General features: G+C 29.4%; 1 protein-coding gene and 1 long non-coding RNA gene across 3 annotated transcripts; both read right to left on the bottom strand.

Annotated features, from left to right (window-relative positions):
- Positions 1-1,021: 1,021 nt before the first annotated feature.
- On the bottom strand, positions 1,022-3,973 carry LOC122196194 (uncharacterized). 2 transcript variants are annotated; one of them, XR_006187492.2, is made up of 4 exons: positions 3,425-3,973; positions 2,122-3,301; positions 1,469-1,868; positions 1,022-1,387 (listed from the first exon to the last, which is right to left on the bottom strand). It is a non-coding gene; the product is annotated as an uncharacterized LOC122196194 (long non-coding RNA). The 2 variants fall into 2 exon arrangements; XR_006187491.2 differs by having other exon boundaries at positions 1,022-1,868.
- A 7,132-nt stretch (positions 3,974-11,105) lies between these two features.
- LOC111921303 (protein FAR1-RELATED SEQUENCE 5-like) lies at positions 11,106-18,332 on the bottom strand. The gene is made up of 8 exons (XM_052767684.1): positions 18,129-18,332; positions 16,009-16,095; positions 15,869-15,922; positions 15,361-15,460; positions 12,961-13,483; positions 12,590-12,848; positions 12,057-12,473; positions 11,106-11,726 (listed from the first exon to the last, which is right to left on the bottom strand). Exons 1-8 carry the CDS (start codon positions 18,330-18,332, stop codon positions 11,106-11,108), a joined length of 2,265 nt encoding a protein of 754 aa, XP_052623644.1.
- Between the last annotated feature and the right edge of the window lie 4,762 nt (positions 18,333-23,094).

The raw sequence follows: 23,094 nt of genomic DNA, 5'->3' as shown, positions 1-23,094 counted from the left end.
ACCACATTATATTCATATATGAATATGTTTTCTCGCTTGAATTGGTATATGATTATTAAAACAAAAAAACGAATATGCAAGTCTGTATGTTATACATATGTGAATAACATATAAAAATTATATATATTTGTGAAAACACATTGTAATATTCATATGTGAATATACTGTGTAATATTCATAGGTGAATATATCATCTAATATTCACAAGTGAATATATGATGTATTATTCACATGTGATATACCATGTAATACTATGTAATATTCCGATATGAAAATATTATCTAATATTCAAAATGAATATACATTCTAATATTCACAAGTGAATATACTATGTAATATTCACAAGTGAATGAATCGTCTAATATTTAAATCTGAATATACTATGTTTAGTATATGCTATATTCATATATGAATGATACTTAAAATGTAAAAAAAAAAAAATTAATCATAGTTTTTATTAATAAGTGAATAACGAATGTACTGTAGAAAAAACTTGATTCATTTTTATTCACTTATGAATAACGATAGCCAAAAATATAAAAAAAACAAATTTTTTATTTTATTTTAAAACTATATCAATATGGATGTCTATTTGTAGAGAATAAAAAATCATGAATTTTGGTATAATTAAAATACTTTTTCGATAAAATAGTTTCTTAAAAATTAAAAAAAAACGAAAAAGACTATGTTTTTGTATATGTTAAGGTAATGATTAGCATAGTTTAAGGAAATATGTTTTGTTAGAAAATACATGTCTATTCTTTTCCCATTTCCGCTGGTACGACGGAGGCTTTTGCGGCAAAAATAAATAAGTGGCTGAGAATGATTTCCCTATTCTCAACCTTTTTTTTTTCTCAATTGAACTCTCCCCTATATATATATATATATATATATATATATATATATATATATATATATATATATATATATATATATATATATATATATATATTATTTGTTTGTAGTTTGGGAATCAATAATCAAAACAGTTAAATATGAAAACAAAAATGTCTAATTAATGTAGTTGTCTCAACTCCAATACTATAAACATCAAGATAGATAAATATGTTAGGCTAGAGTCCTAGACTAATTATCTTATAACACGATAGTTATTGGTGTATCCATCACATGTACATTAGATAAAAATACAAAAAAAAAAAAAAAAAAAGAAATGAGTCAGCTAAGAAAAAAAATGTGAACTTACAAACTATCTTTAAACATTACGAAACATAATTCAAATATCCCTTCTTTCATGATACTCATGATTATTGAAATCATTTCCATCAATAATTGTCACAATCTACTGATGGATTTAAATACATCTCCTCCACTTTAGTTTCAGGGTCATGATTGCATCCATATCCAAATTGCAAACAGTCTCTGAAATCTTCAATGAAACAAAAAAAACTTTAAATATTAAGCCTACACACAAGAATATTTTCCATACAAAGCTTTATGTAAATGTTACCATAAATTTGAGAAAAAGTCAAAATTAACCCTCGTACTCATATTCTTCCTACATAGTGGCAGCAAAAATACCAGACCTGAACCATGCACACAATGTTGCACATGCCTTTTTTGTTCTTGAGTACAATGCTCTATGTATTTGTTTGCATATCTTGAATTAAAAAATTTACATAACATTTAATTATTGATGTCTTGTCTTACAATACTTTTTCCAAATCTGCATACCACAAATCTAGAAAAAATAGCATCCGGGTTATCGTCTATAATGATTACAATCTGCATAAACATAAACAGAAGGTGGTGAAAAAAACATACCAATATAACTTACATTGTTCGTGAAATAGTTTTGCATATTAGCATATATATACCTCCCTGTTGTAATTGGTTATGATTCCACCCTTCTGTAAAGGACAATATGTAAAATTAGAATTAGATCCTTTGTAAAATTTTGAGATAGACAAACAACTTCCTAACATTTCAATGCTTGGTGGTCATTTTGGATTCACCATGGAAGCACACCACCACAACCTTCTGGACTATAACCTCCAAGCATGCATTTAATATAAATTATAATTATAATATAAATGAACAAATTTTAAAATACAATATCATAATGTAGCATCTTACTTTGATGAGAAGAAAGCACAAACTTACTTGATAATAATCAAAAGTCGGTATGGAACAAACAGAATAATCAGAATCCATGAACAGATTAGGGCACCATTAATGCATTTGTCAATAACCTGCAACAAAGAAGAAGACAAACAGAAGCCACTAAAAGATTCTTTAACACTTCAAAATTGTAAAATGAGAAGGGGATATTACTGGATGGTTTATTCTAGAGTGTTTTAAGAGTAAAGGTGAAAATCGACTTTTTAAGGGGGTGTGATTCCTGTTAAAGGCCCAAAGATAATAATAAAAAAAACTACAAGATATGAAAAATTTGTTGAAACTAATTGTGCTTTTTCATATTATAATTGCAAGATGTAAAATATCCCTTTCATCGAATTATTACTATCAATAGCTTCATATCTCTTTGCCAATGCATGTACGTTTTTAGTAAAAAAAAAGTAGGATGTTATAACATGAAAGTGAGTAAAGTAAATTGTTATTATTTGTTAGTCACCAAAGAACCTATTAACCAATCAATACGTCCACAGTCCACACACAATGCAGTTCTTGAAATAGAGGTTGTGACTTAACAAACCATAAAATAAAATTTATAGTTCATATTAGAAAATTAGAAGCATGTATAAAATCTAGCCATTGTGGAGTCAACTGATAAAGAATTCAAAATTTAGCCAAACATATTCAAACCAATATCACCAATGGTTTTAGGCTTGGCAGCCCTGATGATGAGTTTAAACACAAAAACCTTCATAATTTGAAACAAACACTTAATCAATGTCATCTTTGGTGTATTGAATATTAAGAAACAAACTCATAACTCAATTCAATTCATAAATTAAACATTAAAAATTCAAATTTTATCGCTCAACAAAAGAAAGCAGTAAAAATACCACCTTGAAAGTACTTTAACCAAAAATCCCCCTAGTGTCTAAGGTGTACCAGGATCTTTCTTTTTTTGACTTCTGTGTATATTGAAGTTATCATACCCTTAGCTTCCTGTGATGTGATTTCACTGGGCACAACCTCAACATAATTGTTTGTAAACCAAAAAGTGTCAGAAACAAAAATAAAACAACAAAATGAAGACTAAATGATACCTATCTTCTTCCAAATATCAAAAACCAGCAAAATATAAAGGTGCGTCTTATCTGGGGCATTCCATCGAATATATGGAGTGCTTTGCCTTATTCTTCAAAACGAAACCCTATAAAAATAAAACAAAAATCTGGATGAGAAAGGTATAAACATAGAATTACCTTATAGTACTTATTGTGAACCAAATCAAGAAGAAAGCAACAAATCTAAATTTGGAAAAGTTTGTGTAGACCAAATCAGAGATGGCTTCGATCAATCGGCCTTCATATATTTGACGAAGCAACATGGGCTGTAATATGTTGAGAGAGACTGAGAGATGATTACTGGTAATTAGGGTACCAAAAATTAAAGAAAAATGAGATGATATATAACAACTGATTTAAACGATTCGATTTTTTTTGAACAATTCATAAGCCGCAACCTAAAACATTTGCGATTATGTTAAAGCTTATATGGTTCTGATTATGGCTCGAACATTTGCGATTGAGTCGGCTTGAAGTTGAGGTTGGTAGATGATAGGCCAGGGAAAATGGATTTGAAACAGGCCGGTTTTGGGGCAAATGGCTGTGGTTGTAAACATTGTGGAAGGTGGTGTAGGGGTTTAAATTGATGGTGGTGATGAAGGTGATGGAACGCATCTGAAATAGAGCAGGAGTGGAGGATGGTGGTGTGTGTTGGATATTGTGGTTAGGGTTTTCCAAGGAACAAATTTGGGTTGGACGCCATGAGAGAGTATGGGATACCAATGTTATGTTAATGCCAGTGGGGGGAGAAGGCGAGATTTCGGATATAGGTGCAGAGATTGGGTAGTGGAGATCTTAAGGGCGCTCATATTGATCGATTCAATTAGTTTTTTTTTGACCGATTGACTTTTTCATGGTTCAAGTTTGATTTTTGTTAATTAAATAATATTTCGTTGCATAAGTTGTTTGTATAACTTGCATTAGAGTTTGTGCTTCTTAAAATTCAGGAAAACATGTTAAATGCTTATTAAGGTATATATATATATATATATATATATATATATATATATATATATATATATATATATATATATATATATATATATATATATATATATATATAGAGAGAGAGAGAGAGAGGAGGGTTCAATTGAGAAAAAAAAGATTGAAAATGGGGGAACCATTCTCAGCCAATCATTTAATGAGCTTAAAAAATGCACAGTGGCAAACTTGTAAATAATCCAAATACATTAATGAGCGGTGGCAAATTGTTAATAATCATAAAACATTAAAACGTTAGGGCACTTGAGTAATTTGATATCACATCAAATATCGACAGAAAAGCACCATTTCCCTCTTCGATACACCATAACTCGAAAACCATTTGAAGAAAAATCGACAAGAAGAAACACATTTGCAGAAGCATCAAATAACATTAACAAAGAAAAATGTCTTCTGATGAAAACATGAACGAGACCATTTCCTCACTCTTGACAATGAAAGGTAACCATCGGCGTTTTTTCTCGAGTTTTTAACGATTTCGAATCATTTCTAAAATTATCACTTGATTACTTGAAATTTCTCGTAATGTTCGAAAATTATTAGTTGATTTATAACTAAAAACATTGTTTTCACACTGTTCATTTTTCAAAAAATATTGTTTACTTCAATTTTACTTGAAATTTATAATACTCGTTCATTCTCGTAACCTGCCTTCGTTATTACTTTATTTACTTGAAATTTTTGTAAGAATCATCCATTATTATTTGATATATAAATGATTTTACATCATCTCTTAATTTTTCATCTTTATTCAAAACTATTATGTCAAAATACAAACGTTACTTAACATTTTGCTTATGTTTTCCTAATATTAACTACTTACCCTTACAGAAACGACAACAACAGTGAAGAATACATATAAACGAAAACCAAGAACAAATCAAAAAGGTAAATAAAATATGTTTTGTTTACTTCTGAACACAAGCAAAACTAATATTCATTCGTGAATATGTATAGCTTGCTGCCATATATACATTATTAATATGTGAATACAACAAGAATTACTTACGTATGTTCTATTCACATATGAATATAACAAAACATATTCATATGTGAATAAAGAAAATATGAATACATATGTTTTATTCAAATATTCATTCATGAATATGTATGTTATATTAACATAGAACATAACTTACTGCCATACATACATTATTCATATGTGAATACAACAAGAATTACTTACATATGTTCTATTCACATATGAATATAACAAACATATTCATATGTGAATAAAGAAAATATGAATACATATGTTTTATTCAAATATTCATTCGTGAATATGTATGTTATATTCACATATGAATAAAACATAGCTTGCTGCCATACATACATTATTCAAATGTGAATACAACAAGAATCACTTACATATGTTCTATTCACATATGAATATAACAAAACATATTCATATGTGAATAAAAAAAAATATGAATACATATGTTTTATTCAAATATTCATTCGTAAATATCAAACTCATTTATCTTATACTTACTATTGAATGAAGGTAAGAACACTAACATTTCCGATAAAGATTCACCAACAATGAGAGAAACAAGATCAATGCAGAAGAGGAAAAATGCGAAAGGTACAAAATTCCTATCATATCTAATATATTCATATATAATAAAATTGTATATATTAGTTATATTTTTGAAATAAATAAATATTATTAAATCAATGAGCATATATCATATTCATATATCAGTAACTTATTCAAATATTATATGTTTTCATTTCCCAGATAAAAAAGAAACAAAAGTACCAAAGAAAATGAAACATCAAAGCAGGAAAAGTCCATCAAAAAGGAAAACTCCTGAAAAACAACAACTACAAGATTCAGACTCTGATTTTGAAAGTAGTCATCCATCGAAGAAGGCAAAAAAAAAAGGAGTCACCAATCAAAAAAGACAAAAAAACCAATGGTAAAAGAATTTTACTCAATGAAAAACAGATGTTCACCAGAGGCATTACTATCTATAATCCTTGGGATGAGCAAAGAACAAAAAGAATCTGTAAGGTCTATGGGTTTTAGAGCTTTGTTAAAAATGAAAATCACGGATATACCACTGAAGCTGGGATTTTATGTTCTTCAAAAATTTGATTATGAGAGAATGGTGATAGATATTGAAGGAAAGGAATTGAAAGTAACAGCAGAGTCTGTTCATGACATGTTAGGCATACCAATTGGTGGAACCAAACTTACACAACTGGATCAATGGACTAAGGATGATACAAGTTATGATGAATGGAAGCAACAATTTAAAAAAGATTCAATCATCCGACTGAGTGCAATAAAAAATGTTATTGTTTCTACCACACAAGCTGATTTCAATTTCAAATTGAACTTCTTAGTTCTTTTTGTCAACACTTTTTGCGAGTCAACATCAATGGGAAGATGCAACCTGTTTCCCTTGAGTTATATTTCAAGAAAAACAGATATCAGCAACATAGACTGGTGCAGCTATGTTTTGGACTGTCTTGTCAGAACAAAAAACTCATACATACCATACTCAGATAACAGCTTCTTTGTTGGACCTTCAGCTTTCTTGGTGATAAGTTATTATAATGTTTATACTCAATTTTTAATAATATTGATTATTCATAATCTAATAGCAAATATTCATATATGAATAAGAAAATATATTTGTTCACACATAATGCTTTACATTACTTATTCATTTATGAATAAGTAAAAAATAATATTACTTGTTCATATATGAATATCAATTAGTTATCATTTATGTGCAGTTGTTCTATGCTGATAACATCCACTCGGAAGCTTTAACAGTAACACGTAAACGTCCAACAATTTGTTATTGGAGTTCAGAGAAGATTAGATATCGAGAGACATTTAAACAAGAAAAAGGTAGATTTGGAGTTGGAGAATTAAACGAAGAATTTGTTAATGAACAAAATGAAGGAGATACAGATCTCGAAGACCGTGATTCTGATAAAGATGAAGATCATTCTGTTGAGGTAGTTAGTTTTAACATGTTAATAATATATGATTACATTAAATTATTATATTAAATTCTAATCATATACTTCTTTTTGTTACATAGGCATATGAATCAAAAATATCAAAAATGATTAATAGTTTTGAGAGGATGAAGGAAAAGCTGAATTCAAAGCTTAATGATGCGATGACAAAGTTCCCTGAAAAGGAAAGTTTTAGAATTTTCAAAGAAAAGATGAAAAATATTATTGTTGAAGAAAAAACTGAAAGCACAACACTTTTTAATTTTCCAATTAATGAAATTGGAGTTGAAGGAATCAATTTGACACCAATAATGGGTCAAAAAACAAATGATCAAACAAAAAATGAAGATAAAGAGGGAAATGGTGAAGAAGACAATGATAATGGTGCAAGTCAACCAGAAGTAGATTATTTGCTTGATTCAAATGAAGCAGATAATGAAGGAATAAGGAATGATGCAGATAAGAATCAAAATGAAGGTGAAATTAGAGTAAAAGAGAAAGATGCAAAGAGGAATGAAAATCAGAATGATGAAGAAGAAAAAGATGATCATGCTGAGGAAACAAATAATCATGAAGAGACTATTCAACAAACTAAAAATCAAAATTTGTTGGATAAAGTTGTTGACAACATTGTGGACAATGTCCTTGGAATTGGAGTTTCAAGTTTAAATATTCAAGAAGATGAAATCTGGAATCACCCTAAAATGAAAACTATTTTCGATAATATTAATATAGGTAAATTTTGTCTTAATTTTATTTTAAAAAAATACATAAAAATATCAATACACAATAACAATTTTGTTTGTTAAATTTTGACCAGGGTCACCAATGAGTACAGGTAAAACTAATACTCTTGCAGAAAAGGAAAAATCAGAAGGTGTACATAAACAAGGAACAAAAGTTGAAAAAACAAAGGGAGATGAAACAGGTAAATGAATGATTTAAAATATATTACAATATTTATATTTATTTTTTTTAATAACATTGTTTATTCATAAATGAATAATATACTATATAAATGAATAAAAAATAAAAAAATATTCATATATGATGTATATGTTTCAGGCAAGGAAAACTCTGAAGATAGAAATGAAGGAGGAACGGAAGCTAAGAACACGAAAGATGGATGTGAAGAAAAACAAACAGAAATTGAAAAAGGAAATGCAGAAGATAGAGGTAAATAGTTGATTCACTAATAAATGAATATAGTAAGTTTTATTATTCATAAATGAATAACACAATATATGAATAAATAAAAAATATAGTATTACTTATTCATAAATAATAATATGTATTACTTATTCATAAATGAATACATTACTTATTCACATATGAATTACTTAATCACATTTCTTTATCTTTCAGGAAATAAAAAGTCATAAAATCAAAACAAGAAAGGAGAAAAAGCTGACAAGACAAAAGGAAATAAAGGAGGTAACAATTTGGATAAACATTTCAAAATATAAACTCAAATATTATAATTAACTTACAACTATTTATATGATAAATCTCCTGGCATGCAGATACTCATCCAAGCTTTAGTCTAGGTCTCAGTCAAGATTCAGATAAAACTTCAAGTAAAAAATCTAATGAATCTTCACCAAAAAAAAGCACTTATAAAGAAACAAATCAAAGACGACCATCATAAGGTTGTTATCAGATTAGCAAAGAAAAATGTTCTTAATCCAAATCCAATCTCTGTATCAATTCCTACTGAAGTAGGACCATCAAAGCATGATCTGGATCAACCAAGAGAGAAGAAGCTTGCTGATGCTTTCAAATCACCTTTCAAATGCAGAATAACAGACACAAAACCCAAGCTGACACATCAGGAGAGTATTGTCTGTGAATGGTTGTTCAACTTACAAGGCAATACATCGTAAGTAACTTTATTTTATATATATTCATATATGATTATTATATAGATAATAATCTATGACATTTTGATTATATATTTGCAGAGATGTGATTGTCCAGACAAAATATGGTCAGATAGCAGAAAGAGAAGTTATGGAAAGTCTATATGCAAACACAGAGATTTTTGGAGAAGTTTTAGACACTTGGTCTGATTTACTTAACCACCAAGAACTGGAAAGGGATTTTGTAAATTTACCATACAGACTCTTTTTGAAAGTTGGAGTTTCTGTAATTTTATTTTCTAACCTTAATTCCTTCCTTATTCATAAATGAATACACCAATATGATGTATTCATTTATGAATATTATATATTTTTACAACTTAAATTCACATATGATTATATAAATATGATGTATTATTTAACATAATTATATATATTCAATCGAAATTCACATATGATTATATTGGTTACAGACTGCTTATCTAACTTCAACATTGTCTGATGAAAGAAAGTATGAAAAATTCAAGGAGAACTTTCATGACAGTACCAATGGGTACAAAAAATCTTGAACATAAAAGATATTGACATGGTATGTTAATTAAAGTTGTTTTTTATATATATTTTATCAACAAAATACTTACCATTATATACATAAAAACAAGTATTCTTTCCAGTTGTTAAAAGTGCTCACATTTTTGTGATTGTCTTCAACTTAAAGAAACCGTCAATTGAAATTCTAGACAATAGTGCAGTTGAGGGGGATTATGAAGGGAAATACGGAGTAATAATGAAACCTTTGGTATGTACCCAGTTCACAATAACATAAAAGAACCAATTTATTACATATCTAACTTTTATTTTATTTAATGATCAGAAAAATTTGTTTGTGAGATACTTTAAAGAAATAAACCATCCAAGAGCAAATGCAATCTCAAAAGAAAATATCAAACCCCAACGACTTGAAATGTCATGGAGAACAATTAAAAACAAAGTTGATTGTGGGGTCTTTGCAATGAGACATATGGAGACCTATATGGGACAACCACTCTCAAAGTGGAAACCAGGTCTTCATAAAGAAAGTGCAGTTCAGCAAACCACTTTAGAGAAGCTCAGGCAAAGATATGCACACATAATGCTAACTTCTGAAATTAACATGTTGAAGGCTAAGGTGTTGGATCTTGCTGAAAAATATCAAAAAGTTGAATTCAAAGTGCGTACTGATCATCCATACAAAGCTATGCAAACAATTCAAAAAAGGTTAAAAGAATATTAATGATTGCTTGTGAAGATGAAAGAATGTTGAAGTGTGATGCTATAGAACAGTTTGTGTTGAAGATGAATGGATTTGAAGTACATGTAAGATGATTCCGCGAAACAAGTTTTAAATGGTTTGTTAAATATTGTTGAACATCGTTTTAATATTTTGTGAAAGTCTTATGAACAGCTTTTATTATCTTGTGTTGAATGATTATGTAATAGAAACAACTTCGCTTATTTCTGTCAGTTTTTTATATTTAAATATTTTCAAAATTTATTTATGTTTATTCATAAATGAATACGAATATGATATCTTCATTTATGATTAAATTATGAGTAATATGTCAGTATAACAAAGTTCATATATGAATATAACAAATTTCATATATGAATATAACTAACTTACTAGTAGAAACAAGTTTACTTATTTATGTCATTTTTTTATATTCAAATATTTTCAAAATTTATTTTTATTTATTCATAAATGAATACGAATATGATATATTTATTTATGAATAAGCTCAAAGTAATATGTTAGTATAACAAAGTTCAGATATTAACATAAAAAAGTTCATATATGAATATTACTTATTTATTAGTATAACAAATTTCACATATTTATATTCATTTATAAATAATTCACAATATCAATATAACTTATTTTATAGTAATTTAAAAAACAAATATCAACATATCAATTTACCATATCAATATAAATGTGTATTATTCATACATGAATATTATTGTTTATTGTTTTTATCTGCATATATTCATAAATGAATAAAAAAAATCCCTAACTGTCTTTTGCTGATTTAGCAGCTCCAACTCTTTCTGGACAAGTACGTAAATTGTGTGGAACTCGCTTTCCACATCCTGAACACATTCTATGTTCTTTTTTAGAATTTTCATATGCTACTTCACCTGCACTTGGAATTCTTTTATTGATTCCAGAACCTTTGTTGCTTTGAACTTCAGGAACATGAATATTAATCTCTTCTGGAATAGGAATAGTAACACCCAAAAGCTTGCATACGACTTCACCATTTGTCTTGCTTTTCAATCCAGGAGAAATATAATCACTCTCAAATTCCTTCAACAACATTTGTTGTTTCTCAGCAAACAAAGCCAATCTCTTTTTGTCATCTCTTACAATATCCAAACATGATTCAAAACTATAATATGAATCATTGACTAGCTTTACATTTTCACAATCACCTGAATCGGATTGAACAGAACTAAAACGATAATTTCTTGATATCACATCCTTTCTCCATCTCTTCAAAATGTAGCTTTCAGGAATTTCTTTAACACCACATCTCATCATTATTGTAAAAGCATGTCTGCATAAAACACCCATACACTTAAAATGTTCACAACTGCAATTTATTTCTTTCTCTTCAGCTTTTATTTCAACCTGATACAAAAACAAAATTTACACATTTACATTCATATAAGACTACTCATATCAACACTCATATATATTCATATATTCATATAATATTCATATATGAATATTGATATTCATATATGAATATTATCATATTCATATATGAATATTATTACATTTTTCATAAAAAACAAGTAAAATTACCTTAAATTCATTTTTAAAATCACTTTTACTGTTGTTGTGCTGCACAATGTAAACTTCCCAACCATCTTCAATACCAACATATGAGTACGTACAGAAAAAACATGCTTTATATATTTCTTTTTGCACCTCAAAAAATAATGTACTTGTATAAACCTTTGATGCTTGCAGTTCTATTTCTCGAGGTGTTTGCATTTTATATGATGCTTTCTTTGATGCCTTATCAAGCTCTCGTTGAGTATTCCTTTGCTTTTGAATGGCAGTGTCGTAATTCATCATGAAATTCAAAAGTAAGTTCCCACTTTCTGAATATGTATTAAAGAATGAATTCATACTCTCTGACCTCGATGTAGTCTTCATCAAACCACACATTGGAATATCACTAAAATATCCAGGTATCCATGAATCACGTATTGTAAACATGTCTTTAAACCATCTTGTGTCTTCAAGATTGAATTCCTTCGTAAGCAAACCCCACTTCACCTTAAAAACATCAAGTTTCATATTAATGTCCCAAACAAGCTTCGAAAACCTTTTTCTAAAGTCTGTGTTTGTAAATAAATCATCTGATATCTGTATTAAAACAAAAATATTCATAAATGAATAAATAATAATAAGTAAAATAACAATCAATATTCATAAATGAATATACTAATAAGTAATATATTTCAAATATATTAAAATAATACCTTTTTTTTCAACTTTTTCATTATATGCCACATACATAATCGGTGCTTTGAATTATGAAACACATTCTCAACAGCTTGTTTTATTGCAGCATCTTGATCAGTTAAAACAAGCGTTGGTTCTTTCCCATGAGTTTTAAGAAATGCTTTAAGCAACCAAGAGTAAGACTCAAGGCTTTCATTGCTTAGCAACCCAGATCCAACAGTAACCGATTTTTTATGATGGTCAATAGCAGTAAACAGAACAAAAACCATTCGATACCTAACACACAAAAAAAATGTTCATTAGAGTCAATTTTTGATGTATTAATAAGTGAATATAAAAATATTTATATATGAATAAACTATAAACAAAAGTAGATAAAATAACTTACTTGTTTGTTCGGAAAGTCGCATCAAACGAGATAACATCACCAAATTCAGCATAATATGCCTTCTCCATTTCATCAGCCCAAAACATACAGTCCAAAACATCATCTTGACAATTAAACTCAAATGAGTAATTTGGATAGTGAGCTCGACGGTCATTCATTGTGTTTACTATCATTTGGGCATCTTTATAACCAATAACCCTGTTGATATCTCTCCTTAAATTTTTATAGTCAACTACTTTGGGCTTTACAAACTCATACCCACCTCTCAGACTTGCCCTCAACTTATGAGCCATAGTTGGACCTATTTTTGATGTGGAAGCACGCACAATAAACTCTTTTTCTGAATATGACATTTGTCTCGCCTTTTTTAAATCGCTTCTCTTCTCAAGTGGATGGTTGTGAAGTTCATCAAACTGAAAAACTTTATAATCTGGAGTTCCATACACAGATTCAAATATAATCTTTGCTTGACAACCAATAGCTCTTGAATTTGAGTTTCGTTTCCTCCTAACACCACTTGTACCTAATGTGTCACAAAGATGAAGCTCGGAAGCGAAAGGAAGCGGGAGAAACAGTTAGAAGATCGAGAATGAAATAAAGGAGAAAAACACTAAAAATGGCACCTACTCGGCGAGTCAGATCGACTACTCGGCGAGTCCAATCGAAGAATCGAGAAGATAATGACTCGGGATCCCAGAGAGTTATCACAATACGGGGAATGTGAGAGGGACTCGACGAGTCGATTCGTATATTTAAAGATAATTCCACAGATCGATTAGAGGGAGTTCTGGGACGATTCAGAAGTACTTTGCTACGATTGAGAAGCCAGAAAAACCCTAGAAAACGACGAAGGAAGCTAGAATTCAATTCCGGAGAGTAATTAAGGCAAAATTTCATCATTCCACTTATTCTTTTGTTTTATCATTATGATTAAGCAACTTGACTTTGTTTGTTTGCTGTTATTTACTTTAATTATGAGCTAAAACCTTTAGACTTCTGTTTGGGGATACAAAGTTGACAATATGGTTTGATTGATTGGTAGGATTAATTCCAAGTTGGTGAATTTTTGTTATTTTAGCTTGCTAAAGAACCTTGTGTATGGATAATAATTAATTTTCTGTTAATAGGAAGATAATTGATTAGCATGAACATCTATTGATTATTGACCTCATATGCTATGTAATCACTATGCTATATGTCTAGGATTAATGAATATGAAACTAGAATTAATAAGAAAATTGAGTACATTCATGTTCAAGCTTGTAAGATGACCATCAAACACGAAGTTAATTAAAAGAATGAATTAGTTAACTATTGCAAGTCTAACTTAACCCGAATAATTAATCTAGTGAATGTAATTAAATTAGACAATTGACCACTGTTTAAGTTAGTTTATTTGCTAAGGATTAGGGTAGTGAATACGAATCTAATCACTTGAATCGGTAACCAACGAAAGAACTAATCCATTGCACTATTACATTTAAATCAACCATAGAGTTAACCAAGTTGAACTAAACAGAAGTTCCTCTCCAATTATTGAATCTAGTTAAGTTGTTATTTTCTAGTCTTAAATTAGTAATAGTTAGTAAGTTTCTAGTCTTGTAAAACTAGAAGAAAAACCCCTACTTCTTAATTAACTTAGATTAAATTAGTTTTTAGTTTAATTTGTCGTTCCCTGTGTTCGATACCCTGCTTATTTAGCTATACCACTATTGATAGGTTCACTGCCTTTTGTGTGTTATTTGATAATTAAAAGTAGGTTTAAAACTAAGTGAGTTTGCACACATCAGCCAACTTTAATGATTTGAAGATTAAACCCTTAAAAGGAATAAGTTGAACAGGTACATCTGGCTTATAGACATGTTCTCCAATTATATCATCAAAATATTGTGCATCATGTACTGAACTTGAAGATTCACCACCTAAAATAATAATGCATGAACAAAAAAATAATATATATATATATATATATATATATATATATATATATATATATATATATATATATATGAATACATAAAACTCATATAAATAAAACAAAAAACATTCATATATGAATACATAAAATTCATGAGGATTCAAAATATATATAATAAAACATAACTTATTCAGATATGAATAAAACGAAAAAAATAATAAATTCGAAATTACAATTAATACACGTTTATTCATAATATGAATAAGACAACAATTTATTCATTTTAACATATTCATATGTAAATAAAAGATAACTAATTCATATATGAATAAAACGAAAAAAATAATAAATTCAAAATTACAATTATCACACGTTTATTCATATATGAATAAGACAACAATTTATTCATATTAACATATTCATATGTAAATAAATGATAATCAATAAAATTAAAAATAACAAAATAATTCAATAACTGATACCTTCAAAAAATGAGTTCTCAACATCTTCTTCACTCTCACTCATAGAAGAACACAAATCACCATCAATAACACTATAATTCGACATAATACACCAAATGATCTATATAAATAAACAAAAACAATCTTAATATCGAATATATCGAATATATCTCACAAAAAAAGTCGTAAATATGAAAACCTGGTTAATTTCGAATATATCTCACCTCAACGTACAAAATATCTGAAAGAAACTTAAATCATATATGATCATATGATGTAATTAAGCAATCTCTCTCAGTATAGAACGTAAAAACTACAACGATATAACTGATGAAATAAATATCTCAAACTACTTAACAAAAATCAGGTGAAATAACTCCAATACATATTCGAAACTTGATAATCTTGATAATGAACTCTGAAGAAACAACTCCAAAAGGAATATAATAAGCGTAATTCATAATAAATTATAAAAAGCAATAATCTTGATAATGAACTCCGATCTATCTGATTCAAACGATATACATACCTGATCAAATCGGAAACTCAAAACGAAGTAGAAAACTGAAACACAGATGCGAAACTTCACGATTAATTGAATGAAAACATATAATTGCTAACGAGTTATATAAATAACTCTGATCTATCCGATTCAAACGATATACATACCTGATCAAATCGGAAGCTGATAAAGAAGTAGAAAACTGAAACACAGATGCAAAACTTCACGATTAATGGAATGAAAACGTATAATTGCTAACGAGTTATATAAAGAAAATAATCTTGATAATGAATTCCTCATATTCGATTCAAACGATATAAAGATATCATCAAATTGGAACTTGATAACACGAACATGTAAGTTCTATGTAAAAAAGTTGCTAATTTACAAAGATACCCTTAATGAAAATGGACACGCGTATTTTTTTAATTTGAACATGTTAGATAAATGATTGGCTGAGAATGATTCACTCATTCTCAACCTTTTTTATTTTTCTCAATTGAACTCACATCTCTCTCTCTCTCTCTCTCTCTCTCTATATATATATATATATATATATATATATATATATATATATATGTCAATTTTTAAGCATACATGTTTTTAACCGATTGATGTATATGTTTAAAGCAGTCCATGACATCTATGAGACCTAATCTAATGCATAAACAAGATGACTGAATGTCCTAAGCCTTATGATGAACTTAAATATGTTATGTTTTATATACATATATAAGCTAACAAGTATTTTAAAAGTTCTTGTTAGACAAGAAAATATATGCTTGTTTTTAACTTTAACTTAACACCAAATAATTATTGTCTACATTTGCTTTGTTAATTTTATAGTGTAATTACGCAATTGGTCATTATGGTTTGGGGTAATCTGTGTGTTTGGCCTATAATTTTTTTTAACTTGGACAGTCCCTAAGATGTAACTTTTGTTGCGCGGTTGGTCCTTGACAACCTAAAAATACTAATTTACACTTATTTTTTATATTTTAAATCAATTTAAATAATTATTTTAATTATAATAAAAAAATAGATTCCTATTATAACATTTTTATCTCATCCACTCAACTCATATGTATACAACCTAACCCCATTATTCATTTCATTGAAATCGTCTCCTACCTTCCATCTTTCTCTCTGCCATCGGACTTACCATCGGAGACGGTGATGTCGCTGACATGTGTCACCCCTCATATATTTTGGTTCTCTGGTGGTTTGCCTATCTGGTTTCTAGTTTGATTTTGCGTCAGATCTAGTAGTTGTTTGATTTTTCGATTTTATCTTGTTTCAATTTGCTTTTCCCATTTCTTGGTTTGATTTCCTTCAAATTTGCTTCAAACATGGTAGTGATTTTCCGGTTTTCTCATTTCCCATTTTCCATGTTCCTGATACGATTTTTCTATGATTTACTTTTGATTTGCTTTATATGAACAATGTGGTGGCGTTACGTCGGTCATGTCGGAGAAGACGAAGGGGGTGATTATTACTGAAAGAAGAGGTTGAGGAGGAGGGGGTTGGGTGGGGAGGTGGACATATATCTAGTTGCCATTTTTTAAAATATTAATAAGTTAATAACATAAATAAAAAACACCAACAAGGGTAAAATAGTTTTTTTAGGTCTGACATGGACCAAACGCATAGTAAAACTACATCTTAGAGATTGTTCGAGTTAAAACAAAATAGAAATTAAACACACAGATTACCCCAAATCATAAGAACTATTCACATAATTTAATCATTTTTATATTAAGTGGCCGACCTAAAATATGTTTGAATTGCCATTTCCAACATATGGTACACACTCCACAATAAAAGTTTAAGTTAGAATTTTTTTTCCATAACTTCTAGTGTATATATATATATATATATATATATATATATATATATATATATATAGAGAGAGAGAGAGAGAGATAGAGATGAATGATCATTTGAGAACCTATAGTTTCCCGAGAACCCGAGAACTAAAAGTGGAATGTTAGATCAAAATTTTTAATGGCCTAGATCAAAGATGGCATATTTGTAAATATGATCAACTTTAATGGTATATTAGGTTTTTAGAAAATTATCATAAGGACAAATCAGGTATATAAATTTTTTATATTAAAAATCATTTAAAACACTCACTCACTCACTCTCTCTCTCTCTCTCTCACACACACACACATTTCACAAACCCTAGATCGATATATCTCCAGTTCTCCACACTTCTTCACCAACGATCAAAGATGAGCGCCTCTTCCCTTTTCCATCGATCGCCTCCCTCCTCTATGGATCACCTTCCTCCTCTCTTCATCGGCCACCTCTACCATTGTCGATTGCCAATCTACCCACAGATCCTCCTTGGATAAATTTATGAACTCGTGCTTCGTGATTTGAACTCCAGTAGCTCTTTTCGCCTCCGCCTTCAACACCAACGTGGACTTAGTTGCCGCTTTCGTTGTCGTTGCGCCTAGGAAGTTGTAGACGGATGAGCTCGCCATCGTTCGTCTTTTCCAGGAGAATACTCATTTTGTTGTCTACATTACCACTTTAGCTTCCAGGTATTTAGCTTTCTTGTTCCGATTTTGATGGATACTTGTTTTGTGTCCTTCATTGTGTTTGCTGGATTTGATGCAGAGTGATAAAATCGAGTTATTGAGCACAATTGTTTTTCTAGTATAGTATAACCGTAAATGATCTAACACTTTTGCACATATTTTTAAATTTTAATGCTCATTTCATGAGATCATTAGAAAAAGCTACATGTTGTGAACTAACGATCCTTAATTACTTACATTTGGCTTGTTGATTTCGTGGAATCAACCAAGCTTTAATATTATGCTGAATGTTTTTGTTAGTGATAGCTTGATGTACTCTCGAGAAAATTTCTACACAAATTTTAAATGCCAAAACTGCTGAACAACTCGAGATTCTCTGAATATAAAGCTAACATTATATTGTTGTTAATGCCCTTATTTAGAACTTCCTAAAATATTGAAGTTTTCTCTATTGTCAATACATTTTGCAATATTTGATTATAGCAATCTACATTGCAGCTGTTATATTCATTTTTTTAACTTTACTGTAAATTGAAAGACATAATTATATAAGAATACTATCAGATTAGTCCATTAAGTGCTACACTGGTAAGGTGCAGCCTGGATAATGATGTTTTAACAAATATTGGAAAAAATAACAACACAATTGGGGAATGGATGGAAAAAGCAATTTTGTAAACTGTTATGAATCGATGAGAAAGACTACTTTCCCTAAAAATGGAAATGGAATAAGTCATGTGCCCCATAAGTCAAAAAAAAAAAAAAAAAAAAAAGAACACCATAATCTTGCTCTGCAATGGTCTTTTTATTTGGCTTCATGTAATCAATCTAAAAGCCTTTTACTTTTATTCATGCAAATTTACATTTTTACCCTTGCTAAAGTAAACGTGTTACTTTTTGTTGTTTCTTTTAGGTGATGAATGTGATTGAAAACCCCCATAATGATCATCTCCCATTGACTGAAGCTCGTAGGTGTGTACAATTTTAAAAAAATAAGGTTTTTTATTATCATTTTTTTCACATATTTAGCTTGTTTATATTATTATAATTTTTTATTTTGATTTGTTGTAGGTTGTGTAACATAGATATAGTATCTTAGGAATAGGCTCCGACTTCTGATTGAAGTTCTATGTCCACCTACTCCACCGATGATTCACTCATAGAGTCTGTCGGTTTCCCTATACCTTTATAAATTCGGGGCCTATTTCTGGAAGCTAAATGTATTCTTCACCCTGAAATGTAACCGTTTACACGCATACAAAAAATTATTTCTCTCACTACTCAATTCCTTGGAATTCTAGTTGGTTAGATATTTATATGTGAATGTTATATGGTATATTTATATGTGAATATTGTATTAAATATTACATTATATATCCATATCTGAATATAATATGACACATTCACATGTAAATCACATAAGAATTATATTTGATTCACATGTAAATCACATGTAATTAATATATGAATCACATGTAATTAACATATGAATCACATGTAAATCACATGTCAATCACATATGTATTTTTGTGAGTGTTTTTGAATCAATCATTTTTTTTTTCTTATAGATTTGGAAGAAATTGTGGTGACTATTGAAGAGGTGAAAATGATAAATGGAAGAAAATACGGAAATATTGACACGAAGACATGAAAACGCTTTGAAATTTTGTAGCATTTTTTTTTATATTTTATTTAGTATCGAATAAAATACTTATCTTATTATGTTTATAGATTAGTAATAAAATGAGTTTTCTTATGATTTCCTTACAAATATTATAGCATATGAAATATACATATAAGCATTTGTAAAAATATGCATATATACACCTAAAATATTGATTTTTTTGGTAAAAAAGTTATAGTATTTTTTAAATATTCTAGTTTTTATTTTATTTTATTGATTTTTAAATGCTTTTAAAAAATTTGCAGTTTTAAAAAAATATATATATTTCTTTTTCAATTTTTTTTTCAAAAATTCTGTTTTCTATAAAAAAAATTGTACTTCAAAAAAAAATCGAAAAATACTACTTTTAAAAAAATCCAAAAATTTAATTTATTATGTAAATTTTTAGACATTTCTATTAAAATTTCCAATAACACAAAAAATTAAACATTAAATGAGATTGGTAAGATGACGATCATGCCTGAATTAATTTTGATCTAACGCTCCACTTTTAGTTCTTGGGTTCTCGGGAAACTATAAGTTCTCAACCGATCTCACCCCTATATATATATATATATATATATATATATATATATATATATATATATATATATATATATATATATATATATATATATATATGGTATTTTTAAACATAGGATATTATTTGATGCACCAAATGAAAATGCAAACAAAGAAAATTGGGGTTAGAAGATAAAAACATCCCAAACTCACCCTTTCTTTTTCAAAAGGAGGTCGATCAATGCTAGCGTGATAACTATTATTATACGAAAATTTCACCAAAGGAAGATACATATCCCAACTACCGCCAAAATCCAGAACACATGCTTGTTACATGTACTCCAATGTCTGGATAGTCTGCTCATTCTAACCATCATTCTGTGGGTAGAAATCCATGCTGAAGTGCAGATGAGTGCCCAACTCCTCTTGGAATCTCTTCCAGAACCTGAAGGTTAACCGAACATCTCTATCAGAGACTATAGAAACCAGCACTCCATGTCGTGCCACTACCTCCCGAATGTAGATATCGCTCAGCCTCTCCGCCGAAATACTCTCCTAAATCGAAATGAAATGCATGCTCTTAGTCAATCGATCCTTGATGACCCATATTGATGTGAATATGTAATGCACTAGTTTTTTTATTTATAATTCCTAGTTTATCGCATCTAAACCACACCTTATAAACAGTGAACCCGATCGAGTATAGTATAGCTTTGATAAGAAAGGGTGTCGAACACAAGGGAACGATAGTGAATTAATTTAGAATGTTTGATTATAGGTTACACAAAACACATGAAAGCAGTAAAGAAAGATTTTATGGAATTACATCTTAAACAACTGATTAAACAATAAACCTCGATAAACTGACCAAAGACAAATCTCTTTAGGTACTTTGCTTTAGACAAATTACATCTTAAAATCATAGATAATTGCACACACATATTTATTTATTCATGTTCACTGATTTCTAAAATGATTAGGTTCATGTTCACTATTACTAATCATTTAGCAAACAAATCAATTCAAGTAGTGATCAGTTGATTAAACTAACAAGTTTCCTAGTGTTCAGTTCAAATCAAGCAAGACTTGTAATAATTGTTAATCAAATTGGTTTTCAATTAACTTATATGTGGTTGGTCATCACACATGCTCGCACATTAATTTACTTATTTTCAAGTTAACCCTAGGTTATGTTCACAACACTAGGCTTACAATCTTGTTTTCACAAAACCATAAGGTTCAAGTAATCAAGCAGATGTTCATCCAACTCAATATACTTAGTCATCAACATAAATAATTGTCGTTAACACATAAGTATCTTTTAACAAGCTTAACAGGATTAATTAAACCCGAACAAAATAATCCAAATAGCAATTAATCCACAAAATCAAGAGTTCATCCATCATAAACACAAAGCAAAGGGTTTTAACACCCAAATCAGAAAGTAAATGCATAAAAAAATCACATTGGAACGTTATCGTGGTCAGAACAATGAACCAAATGATTTCTGGAATGAATCCGCTCACCAATCTTTTAGATCTTCGCTCATGTCAACTTAACGACCTTCTAGCCGCCTATGAGACCCTCAAAACGGCTTCTTGGGGGTTTATAATAACAGGAATCAATATAGGGTGTAAGATCTCTCCCTAGGGCTAATTTTTGACTCTATTTATATTTTTAAGTATGAAATCGACGAGTTTGGACACCAACTCGACGAGTTCTTCATTAAAATCCCGTATTCCCCAAGTCAGCGTCAAGAATCGCGAAGCTTCTACTCAACACAGCGAGTTTGTGTTAAAATCGGCGAGTTCGTTTGGAATCAACATTTTCTCAAAACACGAAAATCGTTCAGAACTTTTCTACTTTTCAGAACATTTTGAATCACGTCAATCGGAGTTATGAGTCATGAAATATGGCCAAAACACTGACGATGGGTCAAGCTGTCCAGCAACACCCTTTTTGCGTCTTTTTAGCTCCTTTCTCCTACTTTTGCATTCCAACTCCCATTTTAACTATAATTTAACATTTCAAAGCATATTAAGTATCTTTTAGTTCTAAATAGCATAAAAATAGTATAAAATCATAATAAAACGTCATAAATATATGCATAAAATAGACGTTTTCACATAACCCACATGTCGTCTGAGTCAATTTTATGATAAAATCCATTGTAATCTCTTCCCATTTCCAAACGGTAACTTCCAACGACTCCATTTTTCCATGGGGTCACTGATTCTCGTCCTTGACTTTCCTGCAAGTCAAGCACCTCTCCACATACCCGACCATATCACGCTTCATGAATGGCCACCAATAGTCAGACCGGAGATCCCTATACATCTTTGTCGCTTCGAGGTGAATAGAGAATCTTGACCTCCTCCATTAATACCTATTGCACACCACCCCAATATGGAACCAACACTCTCCAGTGAAGGGTCAATAATCCCTGACTATTATAATCGAAGGAAGCCACCTATCCCACTATGCGCTTACTCTTCCGATGCTCTTCCTTCATAGCCTCAA

Source organism: Lactuca sativa, chromosome 9 (genome assembly GCF_002870075.4).
Source record: "Lactuca sativa cultivar Salinas chromosome 9, Lsat_Salinas_v11, whole genome shotgun sequence".
In the NCBI taxonomy this organism is placed as follows: Eukaryota; Viridiplantae; Streptophyta; class Magnoliopsida; order Asterales; family Asteraceae; genus Lactuca; species Lactuca sativa.
The sequence above is the reverse complement of the archived record's forward strand: the minus strand, read 5'-3'. Positions and strand labels throughout refer to the sequence as shown.

Bases quoted from the DNA above. Each gene is read 5' to 3' on its own strand.
- LOC111921303 (XM_052767684.1), bottom strand. From the start codon at position 18,332: ATGGCGAGCTCATCCGTCTACAACTTCCTAGGCGCAACGACAACGAAA. The intron at 12,474-12,589 runs GTATTATTTTAA...GTTTTAATACAG, and splicing joins TGAAAAAGTTGAAAAAAAAG to ATATCAGATGATTTATTTAC. The intron at 11,727-12,056 runs GTTTATACAAGT...TTTTTGTATCAG, and splicing joins TAGAACTGCAAGCATCAAAG to GTTGAAATAAAAGCTGAAGA.